This window comes from Rhinolophus sinicus, chromosome 2 (genome assembly GCF_057876585.1).
Source record: "Rhinolophus sinicus isolate RSI-liver-muscle chromosome 2, RSI-T2T, whole genome shotgun sequence".
Classification (NCBI taxonomy): domain Eukaryota; kingdom Metazoa; phylum Chordata; class Mammalia; order Chiroptera; family Rhinolophidae; genus Rhinolophus; species Rhinolophus sinicus.
In genome coordinates this window covers 155,546,475-155,565,807 of record NC_142502.1, presented here as the reverse complement: position 1 = coordinate 155,565,807, position 19,333 = coordinate 155,546,475, and the positions used below count along the sequence as shown (strand labels likewise).

The 19,333-nt window shown below is 39.5% G+C and overlaps 1 protein-coding gene across 28 annotated transcripts in view; it reads right to left on the bottom strand.

The window, feature by feature from the left end:
* The window catches only part of NRXN1 (neurexin 1), a 1,058,790-nt gene that overhangs the window by 514,238 nt on the left and 525,219 nt on the right, over positions 1 to 19,333 (bottom strand). For all 28 annotated transcript variants that reach the window (XM_074331970.2, XM_088796166.1, XM_088796171.1 and 25 more), the window contains one exon: positions 1,651 to 1,824. In XM_074331970.2, the coding sequence (XP_074188071.2) occupies positions 1,651 to 1,824 (174 nt within the window). The remainder of the gene's footprint in view (positions 1 to 1,650; positions 1,825 to 19,333) is intronic.

The following is a 19,333-nucleotide window of genomic DNA, read 5'->3' as shown; positions in this document are numbered from 1 at the left end:
TACTGAATGATTTCAAATGTTCAAATAGAAATTTAAGGTTATCCAAGAGGATATAAAAATCAGTCATCTTAACCAAATTACTTATTAGATTATGTTGGAAAATAACACCAAATATCATGGCTGCTAATACTCTTTCTCAATACATCTTCCTCTCATTTGTTTCCCCTTCTATCCACCCACTCATATCATGTGCCAGTGGTGGGGGGTCATGTGTGTGTGTTTGGTTTTCTATCTTGTGGGTGTTTAGCTGTGAATGTGTGTGTCTGCTCCCACTATTTCTTACAGGTGAGAAGTCACCAAGCAACTTGTAGAAAGGCCTACTTTTGAAAAATATTTGCAGAAGAATCTGTAGTCCTTTTATTTATTTTTTTAATGTATATATTCTCACAGATTAGATCACCTCCAAGAATCAATGTTATTTATGTCCCACATTTTTGTAGCTATCCACTAGAGGGAATTTATTCACTTAACAATGTTGTTTCCTTTGCTAAATTGGTAAAAGGAGAAAAACACATAGTTTTCCTTTGTTTTACAAAAGTGTGTTATACCAAAATTTGAAATAAAGAAAATATGGTAACAAAATTAAAAATGAATTCAATAGAGATTTGCATTAAATAGCCTTATCCTCTGGCAGGATTAAGACACAGTTTGAATTTCACCTGACTTTTTCAGGGAAATATATGTTGCAGAGAGAAAAAAAAAAAAAAAGTATTTTCAAATAAAAATTTTTCCATGTACTTAGGTAATTGCTAAATCTAATGGCATTATTTTGGTTGAGAGGAAATGATTCATAATCTCCTAGGGAATAGGAATTCACATGTCCTTCTTTGCTTCTCCCATATGAAATTTCCTTATGAATCTAAAATTTTCAAAATGGTCCAAACTGTGTTCAACATTAAAGGAAAAGCAGCAACACATTCAGAACCACAAAATTCAGGATAATGTGATTAAATTACACTTATGGAGGGAGAATTGGCTCAAATAATCTGAGCTGTTGAAATGAAAATTATCTAAAATGAAAGTAGCAATCAAAAAGTACTCCTACAGATCTTAGTCTGATAGAAAGCACAAAGGAACAGGAAGATATTTGAGTACATTTCTGAAGTATGGAATATTAGCCTTGAGTAACAGAAGGAACCACTTTCTGCTAAAACAAACTGATAATATACAGGAGACACTCCTGCTGCCAGATAGACACAAACCAAATAGTAATTTAAGAATGGTAACTACCTTTATTTTCTTGTTACATCCTATTGAATGTGGACTTCAAAAAACTGGCTCAAATCGATTAACACTTGCTGGAATAAATATATTTTTCTAGTCTAAATGGGGTGTCTATTTAATGTTATAAAGCAAGTAATGTGGAACGGGTTAACACACTAATTTTGTGTACTACAGAATGCAAAGAAGCAGAAAATAACAAGAACCATGGATACAGCTTCTGTTTGCAGCAGACATTAGTGTAGCCTTGCAAGCAGTCCAGAAAATTTAGGATTTATGGGATGAGAAGTTAAAAATATGAATAAGGATTTCTAAACTCTAAGTGGGGTGGTTGACTAGCTGGCAGAAACAAATTTTGCTAGTTAAGAGACTTGTTCTTATTTAGAGGTGGAGCTGCAATGATGAGAGTGTGATACCAAAATCTAGTACCTTCACATCCTCTCTCAATCTGTCCATTGCAGAAAAGAGCATCTGAGATGAGGTCTGGAAGCCGTCCATTTAAATCCACTGATGCCAAGCAGCCTTGAAAACCCTCCTTGGCATGGACGAGTTTTGGCAAGGATTTGTATGTTTCTTTCGCCACTCCTCCTATATACAAGTCACCTGTGGGAAGATCAAAGTTTTGGTCACAAAAGTAACTTGTCATTAACTTTAAACATACAGTAGGACAGGGGAAAAAAAATAGTGAGGTTTACTTTTCATGAAAAAAAAAAAAAATTTCTAATGAGATATTTTCCCAAAAATACAAAACAATAAAAATATTTGAATACATTAGCACTAGAAGAAATTTCTAGAAGCTTTTTCCACAGAGAATTAAATGAGTTCAATACAATGTGTCCAAGCAGAGTAACATGTACCATGGGGTTGCATATTCCTGCACTGAAATTGGATCCGGGTTATTTACCAACTCTATGGCTTCGACAATATTTTTTGTTTGTTTCTCTGATCATTAGTAACTTCATTTCTGAAATGGAAATAACATATCCCATAGGGTTGTGTAAGGATTAAATGAGATAAAATATAGGAAGTGAAAATATGTAGTCAAGTCAACAGATGTTATTATTATCCAATCTACCTTCTGCTTAAAGAACTCTGGGTCTTTCAGTTAATCAGAAGCATTGTCAACAAATTCTCTCTACTGTCTAATATTACTTTTTTCTACTATGCTTAAGCCTATTATCCTTGCTTGTACGTGTCTTATTCACGAGTTCATTCCCACAAGTTTCTATATATTTGAATATTACATTCTTTTCAGGTAAAGTTATACAAATTTGAATTATTTATGCTTCTCTGGGATCTGTTAACAAGTTATCAATACAGAGGGTGCCAAAAGGGCCACTACTTAAAAAAAGAAATTACAATCTAAATTTGATTTTATTTCCTTTCCTATCATAGGTTATTCACCATATCTAAATGGCACTGACTAAATGTAATTAATTGACTCTAGTAAACACTTAATCAATGTAGAACATAAGGAGGGGGACCCCAAAATTCCACAATACACTGCCCCTGTTTATAAGTTGTGGTAAACATGCTCTATATAGCTACTCCCCTGACTTTCCATTGTCATTTGAATTTTCTCTCATATTAACCATTCTACCTAATTTCCATGCCACCTGATACATTTTCCCCACTTGAACACATTATCTCCTACACTCCTAATGTTTATGAGGGTCCCTTCATGGGGCTTGCGAACAAGGAGAACTGATACACATGTCAATGCTCCTGCTGCTTGTTTTGTCGTGAGTAATAAATCCTTGGTTTCTGACCCAGAAATCTTATCTCTTCTATCAGCATCCATGGAACAGTACTAAGCTGATCTATTAGCTGGTAGAGCGTGTAAAATCAATCCATAGTTATAACACTCTTGAATTGCATTGAGTACATTAAGCTTTCTTAAAGTCATTTAACCATAAAAACTGAGAATTTAGGTCCCTGACCTACTAACTAAAACTCTCATATTACACTAGCATACCATTAATCCCATCTAATTTGCCCTGAAGGTACTGGATGTGTTTACTTCCTCCACCTCTTAAGTAGAACAAAGCATCTATTGACTGCTCACCATCATTCTTACTACTAAAGGAGAGCGTGTTCTTGGCCTCAAATGGGATACTATTTTTGAAACACTTGATTTTTTTTCTTCCATATTTCCTTTCTCTCCTTAGACTTTCCTCTCTTATATTTCAAGCCATTGTGTTTTAGTTGCCTCAGAGAAGGGCTATGAATCATAAACCAAAGATATAAAATTATCTTTCTGCATTTGAGTCTTAAAAGCCAAAACTCTTAGAGAAGTGAAATAGAATATATAGGCAATTACACAAGAAGAGTAAAGCTTTCCTGCCTCTCATGTGGGCAAGCAGGAGAGAAAGTTGGAGGAGAGGAAATGTGAACATAGTCATTAGTGAATGCCAAAAGGAGGGCGCAGTGCTCTAATCTGAGGGCTGAGCTGAAACCTCAGGTGGGTTTATGGGGTGATGTTGATCTGTGTGCATTTTCTCAACAGAACCCAGAGGCAGCAGCGAGATCCTTGAAAAGAAATGGCTGCATGTTAGATTTAAGCATGTTGGTAACTTAGGCAGCTTCACAGAACTTTCCATTTTCCACTGGTGTGGGAGCAACAGAACAATTCCCGGAGTGGCACAGAAATACGTGAAAAATGACTGACCTGAAGGGGTCATGTACCCAAAAATGAAGGTGCTGGGTAGCAATACAAGTGCTGGGTGCCTGAGCTATAAATACAGAATATTCAAGGTCAGCTCCTGTGCAATCTCTCTCTACCTCCCCCAAAATTGGTACAAGGGGAAGTCCCCAACCCCAATTAATTCAGACACAATCCCAGAGAAATAAAGAAACTAAAATTGCTTGACATCATATTTTCACTAACTCAGAGTCAGAGCTCAAAATAGAAACCAAGGTGAGTTACAGAGAAAATAAAGTTAGCTTTCTTGCACATGTGAGATTGTGGGCTGAGATTTATACTGTCAAATGTCGATGCAAAGAAATACTCCCTACATTCATTTATTCAACTAAATTTGTTAGGAAACTTCAGCTCTCCTCCAGGCCTAATGAATGTAATATTAGAGAAGTGTGTGTGTGTGTGTGTGTGTGTGTGTGTGTGTGTGTGTGTGTGTGTCTGTGGGAGGGTGAGAGGTGTTGAATGAAGAATTCTTGGCATGGCTTCAGGCTTTTCAGATGGAGAATTCAGTACTGAAAGTTATGTATGGGATGCTATATATTCGATAACCAATTTTCCTCTTTCTGATTATAACTTCCTGGAGGAGAGAGACGTGTGTCTTTGTTTTAGATTCTCCCACAGTGCCTAGTACTGGGCTATAAGCACTAAGTATTGTGAGGTACTTGATGGATTGAAGTCACCATAGAAAAAATTAAGAAAGAATGGTAAGGCAACACAAGGGGAGAGAGCTAATTCTAAAATGCATTTACTTCCTTTCCCCACTTCCTGCCACAATCCTATTTTTTCCTATTAGAGAACATAGTTGCCTGAACAACTTTTTAAAGCTTATTGAAGAAAAGTAGTAATCTCTCCCTTGTGTCATTAAAGAGCAGGACATATTGATTCAAGCAGCGCAGGATGCAAGCCTCAAACATACCAAGGTGGAAGAGTTTGGCTTTATAAGTAGGGGAATCATTTTAATTTTCATTACTGAAGCTGCACTTAGCACCACCATTTAATACTGTCTTTATAAACTCTTCATATAGTAGATAGTGGTCTCAAGTCCCCTGTTGGGTTGCCATTTGAAGAGAACAAAGAAAACCCTTAAGTGGCCTGAGACCTGTGTAGCATTAGCACTTCATCAAAGATGCAGCATCTCCTTTTGATCCTTGGGGCGATAGAAAGAAAATGACCCATTAGCACTAATGGGAGCTTGCAGGCAACATCCTGTGCATGGGAAGGAGGATGTGCTTTCTAATGACCCTTGTGTGAACAAGAGTCAGGATGGACATCTAGTAAGAGCCAGTTTCCTACAGATGTGAAGCCATCCTGTTACCTCTTCTTCAAGCTGAAAGTGCTTTTTATTCAATCCTTTAAGTAGTCCATGCATGCAACTGACAATGCAACAAAGTTGCTGGGGCATTTCCAGCAGAAGATGCAAAGAATATGTATACATAAAGTCAGATAACCTCAAACATTTGGGAAGTGGGTTTTTAAAAGAAATCTCAAGAATATTGTTATCCTTAGCACTACTGCATGTAAGCAGTAGTGCTAAGGATAACAATATTCTTGAGTATATTGGTTTATGTATAGATGTATACATATATACACATGTATACATACACACATGTATATATACACATGTGTATATATGTGTGTATATGTATACAGAGGGTGCCAGAAAATATATACGCATTTTAAGAAAGAAAAAAAATGTATCAATTATAATAATATATATCGGTAACAAAAGATGAATACAAGTCACGTTTGACTTCTGCAATTACAAGCGGTGCTCAAAGTGGTTACCATCAGCATCCAGACACTTCTGATTACAGGGAACTACTGCTTGAGCATAGATAACACTTCTTGAAACGTGTATACATTTTTTGGCACCCCCGATGTATATACATGAATGATGTGAGGTGATGTCACAGGTATCCATTCCCTAGTAGGTGGACACAATCATGAGTATGGAATAATGCACCGGCTTTTTAACTTCTTAGTTATATCTGGTTACAAACCCTGGCTCTACCCCTATTGCTGGTTTTAGTGTAGGCACAATGTTGCTTAACAATTTTCACAGTCAGATTCGTCATCTGTGAAATGGGTTAACAGTGCCTACTTCATAAGGCTCTGAGGATTACAAATGGAAGTGTTGGGTATGTAGCATGCATTCAGCACAGGACTGCCACTGGTGCGGCTGTGTTGCTATGCCTGCTAAGGGTCACACATCTATAGTGTACCTCATTCTATGCTGATTGCACTGAGAGGCCTAGAGAGTACATTCAGTTTCTTGTTTCTAGTCTAACTGGAGTGTCAAGATGTCAAATTTACATCTCCTATTTTACTTGATTTAGTTTGCAGTCATTTGTGTACTTGAAGTCTGCCTTGCACCATACTATAAGCAGCTCAAGAGCCTCCTTTGATGCACTCAGTTTCAAACCCAGCAGCATCGAACTTGGTAACATAAACAGAAGAGTTGCTTGATAAATATTTTCTAATCGGATATAAACAGAGTAAGAAACACGAGAATTTTATGAAGCCCCAAGGGCCACGTTGTAAGGTTCATGTTAAATCTGCCTTATAAAATCAGAGAAATAAAGGGCATTCATTGTAAGGTGGAGCACCATGGAAGAGTTTAGACCAGAAGAAAGTATAGGACACATCACATTATGATGACATAAATATAGGTGATGGGCCTGGTATATCGCCGATATATCACAAAGACAAAATGAATACAGCATCCATAAAAGAACCTAATAGGTCAGACTTGGCTGGAAGAGAGAAGTTTTCAAAGGGGCTCTGATAAATAGTATTGCATAAGTAAAGTCGAAGGAAAGGTTTGAGTCGCACAATAGAATTTATGACTACTGGTTTAAAAATAAAACAACAAAAAAGTCCAAAAAAATGTAAGCCATGCGAGCTAGAAAACGAGGGAATCTGAAACAGTAATAATTTGGAGAGAAGACATGAAATTACATTTAAAATTAAACACGTGAAATTTGAGTAGGAGTGTCCTACAGGGATCAGATGATATAAACCGGGGACTTAATGAAGAGATGGTGGGGCTGTTAGGTATGCTTTGGGAGCCATCAACCAAAAGCAGATAAAATGAAGTGGTGTAAGAGGTTTTTCTTCCTTCTCTTAAAACAGGAAGCATAAGGCAATTAGAGCAAAGACTCCAAGCTCCGCCTTGAGTCAGTTTTCCTGTTTATTCACATGTATGTTTTGGTGCCTCTTAAACATCTCACCTTCATTCCAGATAAGAAAGAGCATGCATAAAAAGGACAACTGCTTTGTAGATTTAGATAGCTAAAACTCTAGGGAAACTTACGAAGTTTCCTGCAATCTCTTATAAGTGACATTTGGGGGAGGAAAAATGCTGAATACACACTGCGTTACTTTCCTTCTGGCTGGACTGCCGAAAGTACAATTCTGGAGGCTTTGATAGGAGAGGATTGGACTTTGGGCAGCAAATTTGGAGACAACGCTAACTTTCCTCTCAATTCTTCTTGTGATTGTCTGGTAGAAAATGTGCACTCAGGCTGGTCTAGTTTCTGACAGTTATTCTGCAGGAAAGGTGTGTTCCCTTACCCCAGGGAACAATTAAATCCTGTCCCCAAATTTGTATCATTATCTTTAATTTTAATCTTTTGTTGCATATCGACGAATGAACTACTGCAGGTCAGATCTGGACCACATACCTTAATATAGCTTTTCTTTGGGAGGCAAATGGAATCTAAGCCTCTTTTTATAAAAGGTATGCCCTGGTAGAAGAACAATTATCTACAATCCCTGGGGAACACACACTTTTTTATTTCCCCTGGGGAGAGAGCCAAAGTCACTGTTTATTGTGACTGACTAAATAAATGGTATTAAATTACTGAAAACAAAAGCATGGGAAGTCATTAATATTTCTCTAACACATTTGAGTTCAAGAGTAGACACATGAAAACTTTTATAACAAATCACACGTGGGACTGAACAACACTTTCTAAGACCACGTCTAAGTTCAGAGCACACCAGATATTTAAGTCAAAGCTGGCAATTCAAGTAGATGTTTTGCTCTAAGATATAAGATCTGTGTCTTTCATAGAGCTCTACAAAAATAATCAGGTTGATTTTAGAAACTCTTTGATGAATAGATGCTCAGTGATCATCAGTTTGATTTATCCATTATCCTTTCATTTCTATACACCTTAGTCTTCCTTGGTACCTAAAGGGTTTAATTCTAGAACAACCCATTTTTCTTCTATAGGAAATACCTGTAAATCCTTATCATTAGGCTTCACTGGGTTTTCTAACTTCAGCCGAAAATCAAACCATCACGCCCACCCCACTCCATCCCCCCCACACATACACACTGCAAAACTACGTCTAGAGGTCCCTGCTTTATAACAAGCACATTTTTAGTCTCCCTGTGACCCAAAATGAAATTTCAAAAATTTTGTACCTTCATTCTGTATCTCACATCTTACATTCAAACCATTGCCAAGAACTGACGACAATTTTGCGAGTACTTCTGACATTGGTCCCTTCATTTTCATTTCCTCTTCTAGTTCTCGTCTACCTTTCCCCTACTATACCTTTCATGCAATAACCTATTTATTACCTGGTGTCCCTGCCTCCATCCACCCTCCTCAACATCATATCTGTCTCCCCACTGGATCTTATTTCTTCAATACCTCTCCCTCTCTTCTAAACAAAGCCCAAAGTTAGCAGTGTTCAAGATTTTGAATTATCCAGCCTCAGTGACTTTTTCTAAAATTTGAACAATCTTTCTCCAATAACTTTTGCCAGGCAGAGAGTTAAAATAACATCAATCATCTCCCTATATCATTATCTTCAGTCAATCTGTATTTTTCACCATTTTTCCAATATTGCATGTTCATGTTGCTCCAGCATTTTTTACAGTACATATCACTTCCGTCATGAGGAATGGCTTTCCTCTTCCAATGCTCCACTTCAAACTCCCATCCAATTTTGAGGACTCATCTCAAATTCCACCTTGTTTCCCTAGTCATCGGCAAGTATGACCTTTGAGTCTCCATCAGATTTTGAATCTCTTTTCTGACAATTACTATTTTTCCCACAGTTCTTCGAGTGGATGCCTTATCTTCCCATTATTTTATAAATTTCTTGAGCTAAGCATCTTTTGATGCTCATTATCACTTAGTAGGTACTCAATAATTATCTGTTGAGTCACTGAATGAATAGATGAAGTAGCAGTTTGCATTCAATAAATAACCAGTTAAACAATAAGTGAAAGTTTTATGATTACAACACTCTTATTGATCACTGGTTCCTTCCAACTGAGAAACAACAAAGTTAACTGTGGAGAATCTTTCTTCTATTAAACCCTTTCGTAAATAGAGGTGAAACCATCCAGCTCATTAAAATGCAGTGGCATTTTTCCCCATTCTGATAGGATAATTCATGACCAATTTTAACTGACTATATTGGATATATGTGTAGAGAGAGGCAGACAAAGATAGAAATACAGAAACAGTTTAGGGTATCAATGTGTGGTAATGAGAACATATTCACGCGTCTTCTTCTGTAGTTAAAAAAAGTGCCAAAATCTTTGTGGGAAAATAAGTCTCAGCCTATCCTGGCTCTTTACTGAATTCTGTCTCTGGCCATTCTGTCATGGTTGTCCCATGTACAAATATGACCGAACTCATGTGGCCTCCCCATAGGTACACTTCACACTGTGGGCACTTGACACTATTTCTCCAAACTCTTCTACCATCACCCATCACAAGTAAGAAAGGCATGCACTTATTATGTGTGGCCACAGAACAGAGTCGAGCTAACTGCATGAGACCCTTATGTTCTGCCCTAGTAAATTTGCTAATCCTGCCTGCACTTCCTGTCGGTTTGCAGATGCCTCACTCCATCTCGTCTTTGGGCCTCCACTCAAGGACTCCTGGGATTAGAGTCCTGGTCTGCTGTAAGTAGCTCTTAGTTCCTTGCCAGCCACCAGCAGTCATGATTCGACAGTAGGCTCCCACAGCCAACAGTATATTGTTTTTGCTAAAAAGACTTTGAATTTCACAAAACTCACTGAGACAACTGATTTTAAATGCACAGAACCCTGCTAAGGGAGAGAGGGCTTCCTCCCTGCTTGGTAACCAGTTTCAAGAATCCCCGTTGTCAAAACCAGAAAGGACTTTATTATTATAACAATAACTGGTATTGGTGTAGTAACCTAACCTTCACCGAGAACTTGCACATGTATTGTTTCATTTGGTTTTTACCTGGTGAGCTATAAAATAAAGGTTATCATCGACACATGTTGTGTGAACTAAGATCCATAGTTCCAATGCTAGAAAATGGCAGTGTCTGACTCCAAGCCCAGGCTCCCTGCAACCATGATAATTTTCACTTAATCTGCCTTGGTTTACACACTGCATACTCTAAGTGACCAGTTTGTACAGCTCCACTATTACAAAATACAGGAACGTTTTGGAGTATCTTGGTCGGTGGAAAAAACTAATGGTTAATAATGGTTAGCAGGTGTCTAAACAAATTAACAGATTCCTGGGACAATGGGAGACTCATATTATGCTGAGTAATCTCTCCAAGACAAAGTTAATTTACTTCCATAACCATAAGTATTAGCTATCTAAATTCTGACCAACAGGTCGAATTCTTAAGACTCCCAAATTTGAGTTTTAGATGCGTCGGCTACTTTTCAATTGTCTCCCACAAAGAGACAATAAGGAGGACACCGGCATCATTCTTGGCCCGACCTAATACCTGTGTGTGAACAGGTGGGGAGCCTCCAGTCGGGTTTTAGTTCAGACCTTAATGTTTCCCTGTAGTGAGCCTTTGAGAGTTAATATTGACATTATGTTTCTGGACAGGACAGAAAATGCTTTCGATATTCCAAAATTTCTGTTTCTAGCTGATATTTTTGAAATAAAATTGCCCGAGAAGGAGAATTTTTTTTTTAAAATATGATTATAAAACTTACAACATGAAGATAGATTTTGTTTGTGTGTTTGGCCAACACAGTGTGAGGGAAAGCTGGTGGGCATGTTAAATGGGAAATAATAAAGTGGAATTGCTATGGAGGTATATGTGGTAATCCATCTTCTTTTAAACCCACTCTGTGTCAGTGACACTGGGTAGATGGATAGGAATTCAGGAATATAAATTCATGCCAAGCTAACTTCATCTCATGGCTTCGTAAATTTACCTTTAGGTGAAAAAAAGGGTTCAAATATTTTCATTATCTTTTCCTTTTTCCCCATGCAAGTGACAGCCAGTTTAGATACCTCAGCTATCCTTTAGCGGCAGAAAATCCTGTCGCCATGTTGTGTTTCATTTTCCACTCACTGTCTGATACTCTCTGGGACTGCACACAGCTTACAGAGGTTCTCTGTTTCACAATTATTGTTACACCTTATACATGTACAGTGCCTCGGTTTGAACGGTGCTTTGCCATTTCTTATTCATTGGATCCTCATATCAACTCTTCAAAATATGCAGGGAGTTATTTTTATTATTCCCCACCTGACAGGTGAGCAAACTACCCTTCTGAAAAGGTAAGTTACCTGCCCCAGGCAATACAACCAGAACGGGAAGAAAAACACTGGCACCCAAGCTTCTGACTCCCAGGCTATCTCTTTTCTTACTGCACCACACTACCTAGTTTTACTAAAAATCGCTCAGTGACAGAAATAGAATAAATGGGGGAGTTTAAAAATGACTGTTCTGGAAATTAACAAGATGAATAACCAGGGGACCAGTGTGAGGACCAATGCAAACCTGTTATCTCTCCTAAGATTTTTGAGTAGCTCAAATAACTATTTCTTTTTCAAACTAGCTTTTCTTATTTCAAAGAAATTTAATTTTCCTATTTCAAAACAAAAGGACATTTATTTTGGGTAGGGAAGATCTAGTGGTGTGCTGGGTAGGTACAAAAGGACAGCTCTTCCCATAATAGTGGCCTGTTTAATGCAGGTGAAAAAAATGCATCTGTTCTCAACTTAGATATACAGGATAAAAGAAGGTAAAGCCACCAGTGGTTTCCTGGATAGTTTGAAAGGACAAGATACAAAGCACACACACACACAAAAAAAAAACTTTACAGGCATTGACAAATGCTTCTAAAATATTATGAGCTTCGTAAAGTCAAATAAAACTTTTTTTCTTTAGTACCTAAACTTTTCTGTATGTTTTCAAAGAAGAAATTTTTTCTGTACCTAAAAGATGGAATACTAGCAATCAGGTCATCAGGTCCTGTAGGAATAGTATAATTCCCTAGGACATATCTCCAAATATTTTTTCTTCCAATACTTAAATTATTCTTAAGGAGAAATGCAAATAGTTAACAGCAGCAATGATCAAAAAGGGGTGCAGGGAAGTGTTGGGGAACTTTCCCTGAAGGCTAAGAAAATGTAGGGCTTTAACAGTTGAATGCACTAGCAGATAGTCCTCTGGTACAAGCTGATTTTTGATTGGCCAATCTCCAATCATCCAACCAAGTACTGTATTTGCCTGGGCCTGTTTTAAGCACCTATATATGCAACTATTCTATAGACTATATCTTAAGGACACATAGCAATTAAACCGTTTGGCTATAGTATTTGAGGAAGACTTCAGGTGCTAAGGAGATAGAACCAATATATAGGTTCTATATAAAGCACAGGTATGGGAAGAGTATGTGGAAAGTGAAAATAGAAACATCCAGTTCTTCTGCAGTTACCAGAAGTGAAACTTTTAGCCCTACACAATGTAGTGATGTAGAAGTTTGGAGAACTAAGTTATATATGGAGGGGGAAATATTTTTTATTACTCATATATGACATTTTCCCCTAAGATTAAAATAAGTGCTCTTTTACTTTAGATACTCATAAGAAATCCCTTCTAATGTGTTGTCAAATAGATAAGATGATAAAAGTATTTAAATACTTCTATAGACCTGGGTTCAAATTTGATCTCTAGGCAACTCAGCCTTTCTGAGTTTCCATTTCTCATCTGAAATATAAGAGCACTAGTATTTCACTCATCTAACTGCTATAAAGATTAAGAGACCATCCTGTGAAGTAGAATATCAAAATTTAAGTTTTGACTGAAGTGCCAACACAACAGATAAAAGATAATGTGAGTCTGAGACAGATACCCAAAAGCAAAATTTATTAAGGAAATGATAAAATACTGGGTCTCAGCTCATGAATTCCTCGGTACATCAAGGCCATCATCACCATCCTCATCACAGCAATAAAAGGGGTCAGAAATTGGAAAGATGCCTAAGATTTTTTTTTTTTTTTTTTTTTTTTGAGGTAGGTCTTACTATGCAATAAGTTTTCTCTGCTGTTCTTGAAGGGAGACTGCATGCTAGACCCAAGCTTAGCGAGAAGACTCTCAGGGTTCCTGGCGAACTTGAATCCTGCAGTTGGGGAATAGGGCTGGTGCTGACATACTAAGAAAGTTTTAAATAGCTTATGGCAGCAGAAGGGAAATCAGAGCACTTGCAGGGCTCTCAGGGCTGCGGGGCACACAATGCACGGGAATTTCTTGTGGGCAGATGCGGACTCCATGTGCAGTGACAGCAAACCAGGCAGGGCTCCCTGGAGACAGAATGGACTCCAGTAGTAAGAGCTTGTGTGGAAGGAATAGAAGGCAAGACCACTCCACAGAGGTTTAGGGCAGGGGGTCCCTGCAGAGGAAATTTGGATGAACCCAGGAGAACACCATGAAAGGGGGAGTGAGCTCAAGGGATCTGCGAGACCAGAGTCTGAACGTTAGTTAACGTCCCTAGTCAACAAGCTATGGGAAGACGACAGCAGGAAGGGACAGAGACCATCCTACTGCCTGCACCCAGCTAAAGCAGGCTGCAGCCCTGATTGTCAGTTCTGATTAGCTGAGATTAGACAATTTCTAAATTTTTGAATTAAAGTTATGTTTTCTAATGTAAAATTATTTTAAAATCAGCCTAAACATTTCCTCTAAACCAGTATATGGTACAAATATCTCAACACAATACATTTTAAAGTTGCCAAGTGGTGACCGTGTCTGGACACATGGCAGGTCACCCTCGTGGTCAGAGAAGGATTAGAAATTTGTGACTTCCGTCTCAGAACACCCGCAACCCCTCACCCCTGCAGAGGTCATAACCAGGTCCTGGGACAGGCAGATGATAGCCTAAAAGGATCTGGCTCAGGTATGTGTCTTCTCAGGTATGTGAACTTGGCCATGTCATTCAGCTCACCTGTACCTCAGCTTCTGTGCAACTTGATTATATTTGAACATCTTGCTTATCTAATTTAATAATTCCACATATAAGCCCTGAACACAGTACCTGGTCTATAAGTATTCAATAAATGATATTATTCATTGACTTAATTATGAACATGACAATAATGAAAGTAGTTTATTGTAATACAGCTCTGAATAGAGGGCAAAGACAGAGTCTAGGCCACAAGACACTCTGTCTAACAGAGACACCCAGTTCTGCATACACTCTGTCACTGTGTATGATTCAAACTCGTGTCCCAGCATAAGTACAAATAATTATGTCACAGACCATTACACTTTCTCAAAAATTGATGGAACCATGCATGTTAAATTTATAAATGCCAAAGACATGCTGTGTAATCAATATGGTACCTTAGTACAGGACCTTAAAGTGCTTGAAGCAGTCTTTGAGAAACCGCTGAACTCCAAGGGGGACACCAATGGTGGGAGATCTAAGCAGTGTGTGTGTTTAGGGGGGTGAGGAACGGGGAGAGAGGGCATGAGAGGGACGAGGGAAACTAGTACAGCCTGGCTAGGAATGTTAATAAGCAACCTCAAAAATCTAGGCATGCCAGATCGGCTGTCGTTATGGGAATGAGGCCGAAATATTGCCAACATCTGTCATTTGCAGGTGGGCCTTATAAGTCTCCACTTGTGACAAACCCTGGAGCTTCGAAGAATATGCTGGCTGCACTGTTAAGAATTAAATGAGGTCCCATGTGTAAAATATTCATAATAGGGCATGGGATGTGATAAGACCTCAGAAATGGTTAAAACACTTATTATTCCTATTTAATATTACTGTCGTTACTGTTTAGGGGCGATGTTTAACTTCCCTAAGCCTTTGTTTCATCATCTGTATCGTGGTCCTAAGTTCAGCAATCTCACCAGTTTGCCATGAAAATTAAAGAGATAACATATGTAAATCTCTTGACTAACACTTAGTAAAGAGTAGATGTTGATGGAGATGATAGTGACGTGTCTTGCCTCAAAACACACATAAAATAGAGATACTGTATCATCCAAGTCTGTCTGACCCCAAAGCCTGTGTTCTAATTACAATGCTATATTGCTTCTTGTATTATCCTTACGAAAAACCACTATAATTAATTGAAATGGCCAAGAAAGAGCCCCTTTTAAAAGCACACATAGAAAACCACATTAATGTGGCATTAATAAGAAAGCCTGATTGAACTAATGTGGTTCCTCCGAAGTAGCACTGGAAGTGGGCCAAGAGTAGCACAGTGCCGTTAAAAATGTGTTTCCGTGCATGACTAAAGGTGGCAGAACTGGCTTTGCAGCATCTCTACAGTGGTAGGGGCGCCTTTGTACTAAGCCCACCTAACTTTCGAGTCTATTCCAGTTTTGATCCATGGCTCATGAGGAATTGTGCAGGGCTAGGGTAGAAGCTAGTTTTCCTCTGGGTCATGGTGAAAGAGGGCTGGAGCCGCGTGATTACTAAACCCAAACTAAATGGACCAACTGCCTGAAAATAACAGTGACACCTACTTTCGGGATTGATAATGAACAATTGTAACTTCACCCAGATGTCAGTGGGGTCTCTCTGTCCTTTATAGATCTAGGAGCCTAGTTCCAATCTTTCTAATTCCACAGAGGATGAAAATCTAGCATACTCCATCCCGCATACCCCAGGAATTCCAGCAAGCCTCTGACTTCTGCTTCTGGCTTTTGTATCCCATGTGCTGCTTCTGACCACAGATTGATAGTCTCTGTATCAACCCACAAAAAAATTTTGTTCACCCAAGCATTCATGAGTTTAGTCCTCTGGACACTTTGGTGCCATGTAATGCCTAGTTTTCCACCATCTTGATGATTGTAGCCCCTATGCCCAACCCTTGCTACAGGGTATGGAAACCCAATGCCCTGATTTTTTCATGGCAGTTTCAAGATCACCTTTGGTACCATTGATGGCTCCAATTATACCCCAAGTATCCTGTCCAAAATATTCCTTCAAACAAATCCAGAGCAGTCATATCTTCCCATTGTCCCTGTGTCCCCATGACCATTGTCCTGGTCACAGGGACAATGAATGTTCCAACCAAATTTACTCTCCCTAGAATTAGGCACTAGGGTGCCTGAACTCAAGTGAGTCTCTCTTAGGTATCTGAATTGGTCAGTGGTGAAAGGTCAGGTCTGAGGAGGCCAAGTTTGCCAAAGCTGGTGAAAGCAGAGAAAGACAACATTGCAGAGAGGGAGAGCTCACTGGGAAGCTGAGAGAAGGTAGCATACATCCCCCATGGAGACCCAGAAAGTCAAAGATGCTGGCGTGTTGCTGACAGATTTCCTGAACCTGGCTCCCATGAGGTCCAGCCTTAAGCTTTCTCTTTCTTACTCCTGGCTTCCTTGAACACTATACCCTAACTCTTTTTCCCTTTTTTCACTTAAGTTAGTCTGAATGAGTTTATACTGCTCATACTCCGAAGACCTTTGTCTACTTCTCCCTTCAGAAAAAAAGAGGGACACCTGAGAACTACGCAAACTCTGCAGACTTACATTCTTCTTGAAGGAGAGAGATATTGCCAAGCTTGCTTTTCCCGATGGCTTTGGCATGTGGAAACCTTGACCGAGAAGCTCAGCCTCTGGGAAGACAGCTCAGCTTCACTCCTGACATTTCCTAAGAGGGACACGCACGGAAGACCCAGGTGCAATGAGGCTGAGAGCTTGTGAGCAGTCACCGGACCCTTAAGAACCCAGCTCTGAGCACCTGCAGGCACTTTCTTCTCTACAGCATAAATATCACATGCTTTAAGAGATCAGCTTATCTAATCACTGACCCACTGGGACATGGCAAATTGGTGCCTTGTCTGAGAGGAATTTGAGCACTGGATGCAGATTTCCAGGAGCCCACACTTCCCTGTGGAAGGACTGGGGAAAGCTGTTTTTCCTGGTGCATCGCCTCCGCTCAGCTATTCCAAGCACACAAACCAAGGCCTGTGGAAATCAGAGCTTAGCCGGTGTTGTGGGTAAGCAGAAACCAGCATCAGGGCTTTATACCTACCCCAAAACAACTGCAAATGGGAAGCGCTGGGGCCATCAAAACTTTACCAGAAGTAAAAAGCCAACAGAAGATCAACAGTGTCTGTCATGCACCTATCACTGACCATAGGAATACTTTTTTCCAGCGAGTCCATAGAAGGTCTCAGATTTCTTTTCAGGATGTTGCTCTAGACTGTCACTAGCAGTCAACTGAGGTTCATATGAGCAATAAAACTTCTTCCTCCTGGTCTATTGTAAAAAGTGTTGAACTGGGAATTAAAAGACTGGATAAAAAAATACTAACTACCTGCTTGAGCACATTTATTTGTAAAAAAGAATGAGTCAGAACAGATTGTCTCCAAGGTCTTTGATCCTAATGGTGGAAAGAGAAATTTCAAATAATGTAGTTGGAGGGACTGAATAAAACAAATATAGGAAACTACCTAATGTAGAAGAGATTCCAAAACAATCACAGTGGGTGAAGAAATGAAATAAATAAGTAAATAGAAAGAGAGTTGGTCATAGGGAATAAAAACGTAAACTCTGCTGTAGTTGTGTAAGCTGGTCCAAGGGTCATGGAGGAGCAGTGGGAAGAATTTCCAAGACAAATTTTAACAGTGTGTCTAAACACCTGGGCGTGGAAAGAAAATGATGTCTCACTAGGGGTGGGGGTGAGAGGAATTAAAACAAACTGGCAAAGGCATTAGAAGAAAGATAATAGACTGAGACTGATTTCTGCAAAGCTTGGAAATTCAATGGAAACGTCAGGAGAGAGACAATAATGTCCTATCTCTAATTGTCTTCCAATGCTTGCATGGGAAAAGGAGTAACCAAAATGCTAAGTCTTTCTTTGAGGTACTCAGAGCCTGATTGTCTTCGTTCCATACATGATGACTGCCTCCAAAGTGGCCTTTCCCCACCCCGCCCCCTGCCTCCACCTAGTCACTGCACCGAAGCTAAAGGAATGATTCTAAAGTGCATCGTGAACTCTAAAGTGCTTAAAGCCCCTTAATTCTCCCTCTCCTCACAAAACGGAATTACACTCAGGGCCATTCTGAATCACCCTGCTCCCTTCTGAGAGAACCTTCCAGCTCACAGCCTCCTCCCAAGAGCTCATCTTTCAAGTTCACATTTTATGCCATGCACATCTGCCTCTGTGTTTACAGCTAGTTGACCTAAGGACGTGAACCTGACCATCAGCAGCAGGGCAAAAACCCATGAAGCTGTGTCCTAGACAGATCCACTCACTGGATTATATATGTAGATCACGTCTTTGGGGGAGTTTGAAAGTGAGCCAAAGAGGAGAGTAGGCAGAAGTGGAGACACACAGGAACAAAAGCAATAGGTCGAAGCCACGAGACAGAAGTCAAGAGTAGGAGAAGCCAGGAGGCAGAGATGAGAGGAGAGAGAAATGACCATAGTGGGCGTTGGCACAATAGGGAGAGGGTGGGTACTGGAGCACTGAATGAGGGGGTAAGTGGACATGTGTAACCAAGGGAACGCCTATGAGGGTTGCTCTTGAGATTCCAGTATGACGGTTAGAACAAAGTTCTTTGTGTGACCTCATGGCTCAAGCAGCTGAAAGGATTGGTCTCTCTTACTTCCTAATGGATCCTTAAAATAATCTCCCATTAACTGAATATGAGTCAATCTCTTTCCAATAAATACATAGATTACATAGATAGTCTAACCAACAAGCCAACAGGAGCTTGCCTCCATTTTCTATACCATCTCCTGCTTTAAGGCTAAGCTCAGATTCAGACTTTTCTTTCAAAGTTTCGTATTCGGGTAAAGCATCTGACCATGGCGAGTGAGCTATCAAACGTCATAGGGATGAACAGACAAAGCTGGGCATGTTCAAATATGATCAGGGCTCTGGAACAGAATCTGGATCACTAACATACCAGGACGATGCTTTATCCAGTAGCAGCTTAAAGGGTAGAAAATGGGGCACATGTGTTACGTTCAGGATTGGAGCCAGTAGGTAGCTGAGGAATAGAGACTAGTGTGAGGTCCCAATGAAAAGAGCAAGAAAACTACAGGCATATCTCAGAGATATTGCAGGTTCGGTTCCAGACCAGTGAGCCATATTTCTTTCTCCTTCCTTCCTTCTTTCCTTCCTTCCTCCCTTCTTTCCTTCCTTCCTTTTTTTTTTTTTTTTTTTTGCTGGTGTAAGCTTTTACCTTCAAC